The 7972-nt window shown below is 39.1% G+C and overlaps 1 protein-coding gene across 2 annotated transcripts; it reads left to right on the forward strand.

The window, feature by feature from the left end:
* Positions 1 to 226: 226 nt before the first annotated feature.
* Positions 227 to 7553, forward strand: anapc5 (anaphase promoting complex subunit 5). Of its 2 annotated transcripts, none has more exons than XM_033972659.2 (17): positions 227 to 733; positions 1025 to 1104; positions 1253 to 1356; positions 1666 to 1912; positions 2258 to 2324; positions 2486 to 2587; positions 2668 to 2858; positions 2950 to 3031; positions 3148 to 3240; positions 3410 to 3591; positions 3708 to 3843; positions 4004 to 4078; positions 4192 to 4313; positions 4387 to 4494; positions 4900 to 5047; positions 5901 to 6063; positions 6144 to 7553. In XM_033972659.2, exons 1-17 carry the CDS (start codon positions 533 to 535, stop codon positions 6362 to 6364), a joined length of 2322 nt encoding a protein of 773 aa, XP_033828550.1. In that variant the 5' UTR covers positions 227 to 532; the 3' UTR covers positions 6365 to 7553. The 2 variants fall into 2 exon arrangements, with proteins under 2 accessions (XP_033828550.1, XP_055080289.1); XM_055224314.1 differs by having other exon boundaries at positions 291 to 733; positions 1825 to 1912; positions 6144 to 6722.
* Positions 7554 to 7972: the final 419 nt, after the last annotated feature.

Raw genomic sequence — 7972 nt, forward strand, 5'->3', positions numbered from 1 at the left:
TTTTCTGTTTCACAAGTCATCAATGTATCAGAGCCTATTGCCTAATTGTAAAAATCAATATACTTGCCTAGAAAAAATGTATTATATAATGCGAATTATATGCAACGAGAATATAGTAAATTACTGTGAGCGTATTCAACATAGATCCGTGGTTCAACACTACTGACCGATGGTTCATGTTTACCCCTCAAAAAAGAAAAAAAAAAAAAAAAAAAAAAAAAAAAGCAGTGATGACGTATATTTTAAGGGACCAGCGGAGGGCGGTTCAAAATGCCTCAGTATAAACTCTACACATGACCTGTCCTGTTTATTGAAAAACTACAATCACTTGCGATGCGAAATGAAATAGGCATAGAAATGGCTAATAGTATTTTATAAGATACGCGTCTTAAAGCAAATGTTTCCGAAGTCAATACTTAGCTAAGTAAGCTAAGCTAGTTAGCTACCGGCCAGCTTTAGATCATATACTTTTCTTTTTTCTTCGTTTACATCCAACGTTTCATTTGAATCAACGCATTTTTAACTACATCTAATGATGGCGAGTGTGCATGAGAGTTTGTATTTCAATCCGATGATGACAAACGGAGTAGTGCATGCTAATGTGTTCGGCATCAAAGACTGGGTAACGCCGTATAAAATCTCCGTTTTAGCACTGCTTTATGAGATGACAGCCTCTAAAGTCAGTCTGCCGAATAGGAGGCGACTAAACGAACTCATCTTACCGCTGCAGCAGGTTTGTATGTACTGTGAGTGTGTGTGTGTTTGGTTTGATCGGGCTTTAATAGAGCAGTTTAAGACCAGACTAAAAACCCACCTCTTCTCCCTGACATTTGGTTCTAGCTAGGCAGGATATCTTGGGCTGTTATTGTTATATTGCCTATGTGTCGTATTTTATGTATATCTGCTTTTGTATGTTGTTGTTTGTGAAGCACTTTGGGCAGCTTAAGATATTTTAAATGTGGTTTATAAATAAAATGGAATTCAATTTAATAATATGTGCAATGATGTTACGTCTTCTCGTTAGGGTCCTGACCTGTCTTTTGGACAGTTCGTGAGGACAGTAGAAGAATGCTGTCCGCCGACGGCTTCTGCTGTTGTAATTAGGTGTGCACCTGTCTTTTCTTATTCTTTTCTTATTTTGTCATCACTTATGTAGTGTACTTGGTTGCTTTTGCCTGTGACTTTGAATGCAATTGAGGCGTTAGACCGAAAATAATTCAGATATTTTTTTGTATTGTTGTCTTCTCTTTAGGCTACAAGAAATGGCTGATGGAGAGCTAAGAGACATGGAGCAGTTTTTTTCTACTCTTCCATTTACAGCTTTTGACACTGAAGCCTATAAAACCAGTGTTGTTGGTAAGTAGTGACAAACCAATTGCTCACTTTCATTTACCAAAATCACCATTTATTTATTTTATGCATGCTGTATCAAATAACATGCCTCATTGCTAATGTATCGCTATGACATCTTCTTATGATGCACAGGTAGATTGCTAAATCAGACAAACTATAGATAAATACAAATATGAATGCAGTCTGTACACCAGTTCCTTTAGTTTCGATTAAACAACTGATATATTAAAACATATTCTTAAGGATCAGTGATTTGCAGGTAGCTAATGTCCTCATGATTATTGAAATCCTCGTTTGTTCTTGTTGTGATAGGGCTGTTCATGAGACACATGCTTCTGGCCTACAACAAGCTATCGTTCAGTCAGGTGTATAAGCTGTACAAGTCTCTACAGCAGTACTACCACAGTCAATACACCAAACCCTCTGACGAGGTGACTCTATCTGCCCTGAATCTGAACTTCGATGGGTCAGACATGGACCTCACAAGCACCGAGGACACTGTAGGAGACAGAATGGACAAAGATGAGCTGGATACCCCACTGCATGAGACAGAACTCAGGTTTGTAATACTTTTATAACAGTCAAAGATAAATGACATCAATCAGCTGTTGCTAAATAAATAATTGATATATCCAATTGTTAATTAATTCTGGTAAAGGGTATAATTACCTAATCTAATTAAATAATGTACTAATCTACAGTTATCTAAATCAAAATAGTCTGTTCTTTAATAATATAAAATGATTTTTGTTGATGTGTACAGTAAATTACTCTGAGTTGGTCTGTCCCTACAAACAAAACACTGTTGTAGTGTATACATATTTTTGATTATGTTAAACAGGAAGCCTTTATTTCAGAGTTTTTTTGCAGGTTACAAAACCAGTTAAACTTTTGTTTGTTTCAGAATTGATAATGCTCCAAGTAAAGGTCCCCTGTCACAAAAACAAGCTGAGTACTTCTTGGCAAGACAAGTAAGTGGGAAAGCTGTACTTTAGCTAAATAAATTCCTAAATGATTAATTTAATCGATATACTGCTGTTTTTAAATGAGTTCATTTTGAAATAAAAGGAGACAAACAGCCACCCACACCAATTGTCAAGGTTGTGCTATATTTAAATATCTTTTTCCTCAGGCGTACCTTCTGAAGAACGATGAGAACAAAGCTCTGAAACCTGCTGCCCTCCAAGAGGAGCTCAACAACATGCTAAAGTTTAACCCAGACTTTGCTGAAGCAGTGAGTCCTTGTTCGCCTACACTTTTTAAATATAGTTGAAGATGAATTGTTATAATTTCCATTTTCCTTTTGTTATTCAGCATTACCTGAACTACCTGAACAGTATGAGAGTGCAGGACATATTTCTTTCTGCTCACAGCCTCTTGCACTATTTTGATCGACTGATTTTGTCTGGAAATGAGGGGAAAAGCAATGGTGATGAGGGCTATGGCCGAAGCCTGCGTTACGCTGCTCTAAACCTTGCGAGCCTGCACTGCCGCTTTGGACACTAGTGAATATATTGTTCTCATTTAGAATGGATCAATAGCATATTTGTATAAAATATTACACACTCAGCTGTTTTTCATCCCCTGTGCTTTCAGTCAGCAGGCCGATCTAGCTCTACAGGAGGCAATTCGTATTGCTCAGGAGTCCAATGATCACGTCTGCTTACAACACTGCCTGGTAATTAACCACTGGTGTCATTATCATATATTAACATGAATCTATATTACATTGAGCAGTAACGATATCCAAAGGTATGGCTTTTTCAGTTCTGTTCCCTGTGTGTTCTGTGTTAGAGTTGGCTGTACACTCTGGAGCAGATGAAGGGATCTGACAGCACCGTACTGACAGAGGATTCCGTCAAAATGGCTGCCCATTTCTGCTTGAGAGTAAGCAAGTTTGATGTTTTGATATGTTTTGTACATTTGCAGACAATAAGAAATTCTTACAAAATGTTCAGTGCCCCATAAGACCTAATTAAACTGTATGCTTTTTTAATTTATTTTTGCATAATTTTAACCATGACCTGGCCTTGGTCATTGTATTTGTCTGCTTTAGTACTTGGCATCTCTGGGCATTCAGTCTTTGGTCCAGCAGGGGGCAACACAAGGTAAGACGGCGCACAAGCTGATGGATGCACTGAAGGACACGGACATACTGCACTGGAAACACAGTCTCTCGGAGCTTATCGAGATCAGTCTGGCTCAGACCACTTCCATATGGAGGATGTACGGCAAGAGGTCAGGCCAAGTCCTCTCAGCCAAACACCACACTGTCAAAATGTTCTCTGTTACTGTCATCTGCGTGCCAAAATAGCATGCTGAATCTGTGTCCCATGATTTGTGGTATATTGCAGCACCATGTCAGCACAGCAAGCACAGCTACTCCTCAACATGAGCAGCCTGGAGCCGGTCAATTTTGGGGTCCATCAGAACAATACCGAGGCCTTCGCTGTGGCTCTGTGCCACCTGGCTGAGCTGCATGCTGAGCAGGTTACACATCTCTTTTGATTGCGTCTCTCTGCTTTCTGTCTCGTAGTTGCATATCCATTAGTCAAATGGTCGAGCAATGCAGGAAAGTAATAAGCATTGATCAGCTTTGCTTCTGGGCAGAGCTTAATATATCACTCTTGTTCCCATGTGTCTGTTTTAGGGCCTGTACAGTGCTGTTTCAGAGATTCTTCAGCATCTGAAAGCACAGTTTCCTCCACACACACAGCATGCCAAGGTTTATTCAAACACACATTTACAGCCGATGACTTATATGCATAAAATAATAAGGTTTTTGTTAAATTACATTTGGTGATGCAATACAAATGTAATTGTTGTTGTTTTGTGTAGTTATGGATGTTGTGTGATCTAAAAATCCAATTTGAGAAACACATGAATGAAGGAAAATACCATTTGGCAGAACCGCTACTTGTTGCTATGTCAGCTTTGAATAAAACCGAGGGCCTTTATAGGTAAAGCCTAAATAAACAATACTCAATTCAAACTCAAAACTTGAACTCAAGGTACACATATATTTCCTTACAGGAAAGCCATTGTTCTAAAGGCACTTAATCGCTCGACTGAGGCATACAATGTCCTGCAAAGATTGCAAGTTCACTGTGACAAGACAAAATGCACAGAGTTGGCCATCAGGTAAATGTATAATTTATAGCTTGCCAAGTCCTATCAAGTGGAAATATTACAATTGTATTTTTAAGATAATTATTTGTCTTGTTTTGGTGTGAATCCCACTAGACCAAATTAACCAAAAACTCAAATGGAACCAGTTCCCCTGTTTTTGTAAGATTTTACATACGTTGTAACATTTAATCCATTTAATTCAACTTTTGTTATGTAGTTTTGTTTTGGGTGGATGGATGTCTTTTGATCCTTGAAATATGTTTTTGTCCCTTTATTACTACGGACATCTTAGGTTGCAAAATAAAGCTTGTACATTGTTTCCGCAGACTGTACAGGTTGTAGACTGTTCAGACTTTAGTGCCATTTTGTAATCCATAGCCAAAGCCAGCATCCTGACTCAGATTTTGTTTTTGACAGAGTGATGCTGTCTACCGCTGAGCTCCACTGGGAGTCGTCTGGCTTCTCTACAGCGTTGCCTCTCCTCCTGCAGGCTCTGGCTCTGGCTCGACAGCACCACTTACAGTCTCTCGCCTCAGAGACAATCCTTCATTTGGCCTTCACTCAGGTCAGACAACAGAGAGAGAGACTTTGTAAACACTGCTGCTGTTTCCCTGAATGCAAATTGTTTCTCAAGGCTTCACTGTAGTGAAGGCAGAAGTGGAATTTGATGTGAAATTATACATATTCGTGTTCAAGAAATTTTTTATCATCTAATAATACAATTTAGACTTAAAAATAAGTTCCAAATAGAGGACAGTGTGTACGTAAAAGTGATCAAGACTTAAGACCAGACTTGATTGGAGATTTTCTGAAAAATGTGGACTCCAGCATTTAATATCAAAGACTTTTTTTATGCAGTTTTTTTTTTTTGAAGGGGTGAAGTCCTCGGTCTTGAGTGATAAACCCCATAAATGATAACATCCAGCCATCCATTTTCTTCTGCTTATCCGGGGCAAGCTCGCAGGGGCAGCAGTCTAAGTAGGGACTCCCAGACTTCCCTAACCCCAAACACGTCTTCCAGCTCCTCCGGTGAGACTCCAAGGCCCAGGCCAACCGAGAGTCCCGAGTCCCTCCAGCGTGTCCTGGGTCTTCCCAGGGCCTCCTCCTGGTGGGACATGCCCGGAACACCTCCCTAGGGAGGCGTCCAAGGGGCGTCCTGATGCACGCGCCACCTCAGCTGGCTTCTTGTGACATGGAGGACCCGCAGCTCTACTCGGGAGGAGCTTGGAATGATAACAGTTATTTCAAATGCTGCACATCTTCAGTTAATAAATAAATATCAGGACAGATACTCACACTAACACTATTCACTGAGGAAGGCTACATGCCAAAATGTATTGGCATTTACTTGTGTGTCGTAGCCTATACAGTGTTTCAATCTACTGTAAATACCAAAAAATAGTTTCTTGTCTTTGCAGCTAATGCTGGGTGTTCCTGAGCAGGCTCTCAACGTTCTGCATGAAGCTATTGAGCCTGTTTTAGCTCATGGATCAGTGATGGACAAAGGCCGCGCCCTGCTGCTCATGGCCCGCTGTCAGATGGAGGTGGCTGGGTTTAAGCCAAACAGACAAGGGCAAACAGGTAATGGTCCAGCATACAGATATTCATATGTCAGCACTGGCTTTGTTTACACTGTTTGTGTTTTATTATCTTCCCAACAGATCTAAACATGCTTGCTTTGGCAGTAGATACACTAGATGATGCTGCAATTTATTTCTCAAAGTTAAATTGTGCTGAACGACAACGGGAGATCCACTACCTCCAGGCTCAGCTCTATCACACTTTGGGACAACACAGTCAGTGCAACAAAAGTGCTATGCTTTTCCGACTTTTGGATCAAGAGTTACAAACGCCCGCTCCGCCTGTTTCCATGAGGCTGTAAAATACTTTGACCGTGCATTTTTTTAACAATGTGCAAAGACTACCAGCTTCCACTAGATGGCCATAGAGGTCTGTCCTTACCAGATAAGACAAGTTCAGACAAGAACATAGTTCAATTTAAAGTGAAACAAAAAACAACAACTTGAATTTCAATTAGATTACTCACTATAGCTTTTCATCATACTAAATCATTGGCTAGTATTTGTTAAGAACAATCTACAGACCTGTGTTTGGCTATGCTACAGCAGTTCAAAATAAATGCATGCTTGAAATATTGGGTTGTCTCTTTAAACCTGTCAGTGCATGTCATCTTTTGTTCTGAATTACAAAAAATATTTTCTTTTACCAAAATATTCATTACTCTTATAGGACTACATGTTTAAATGATCTACAAAAAGATTGTCTAAGAGCTTTGACCACAGCTTTTATGTCAACTTTTGAAGTGGGACCAAAAGCAAAGTATATCAAGGAATGCCATAGTGGAACTGATTTACTAACCCTCTGCCCTTTGATGAATGAGGGTAATCTCACTGTTGGCTACAAAACAAATGTGTTCCACTGCTCCATATGATTCCTACCCGCTTTGAGAATACAGATACAGCTCGTACCTAAAGAGAACCCCACAGTCATGTAATGTACTAGACCTACAATATAACAATGTTGACAACCTTTGTATGGTACACTTGTAAAAGCCTCTCCCATATAGAGCCTCTCACAGGAATACTATTCCCTATGCCAATCTAAAAAATTATGGGAAACCATACAAACATTTCATTTGGCTTTGCTTATAATCCAAAAGTGGTCACTACCTCATAGTAAAAGCCAGACTGTCCTGTTTTTTATCTAGGCCACTGTGCCATGCCCTAAAGCTTGAGGTGGGCACAGGTCCTAATGGGTTGAAGCCTTTTAGAGATTAATATAGTACAAGGGCCACAATGCTCACAACAGGACCATAACAGAAAGCTAAGAATAAGTATGGAGCCATGTATATCTTATAAAAGGTATAATGTATAATAATGCAGTCCTATTTGATAAAATATATTTGTTGAAAATGTTTAATAACCAGCATGGCAACAGACATGGAGTGTCAACAATGGATATTTAGAAAAATATAAATGTTATATCTTTCTCTCTCAGCTTATTTTATACATTCATGTTACTCCTACTCGATATTAAACGTTTTACAAGTAATACAGTTCTTTTTTATATATACATACAGGTTTTGGACATATAGGTTGACTTTGACAACCTGAGGTGGAAGTAGTACTTTAAAATGATATATTATTAAAGATTTTTTTTCTGAATTATAAACAGGAAAACGGATTTCTGGCAGTCTTTGAACAGCTGCTTTCCCTTATTCTCTAAGGAATACTGCCACTTACATTGCACAACCACTTGTTTTAGTATGGTTGTTTTTGCTTGTCTTCACAATGTGTTGGTCACAGACAGAGTTAAATACAAAAACAGCAAATACATGTTGGGCCCATGGTTTGCTGATACATCTTCAGTAGTTAACAAGTCAAAAGTAGCTGTGGCTAGAGCCACATCACAATATAGTTCAAAGAAATTAAGTCAACTGAAGAGGTCAGTCAATTTCCGTTTTTAATGT

The sequence above is a fragment of the Periophthalmus magnuspinnatus genome, chromosome 9, assembly GCF_009829125.3.
Source record: "Periophthalmus magnuspinnatus isolate fPerMag1 chromosome 9, fPerMag1.2.pri, whole genome shotgun sequence".
Taxonomy (NCBI): Eukaryota; Metazoa; Chordata; class Actinopteri; order Gobiiformes; family Gobiidae; genus Periophthalmus; species Periophthalmus magnuspinnatus.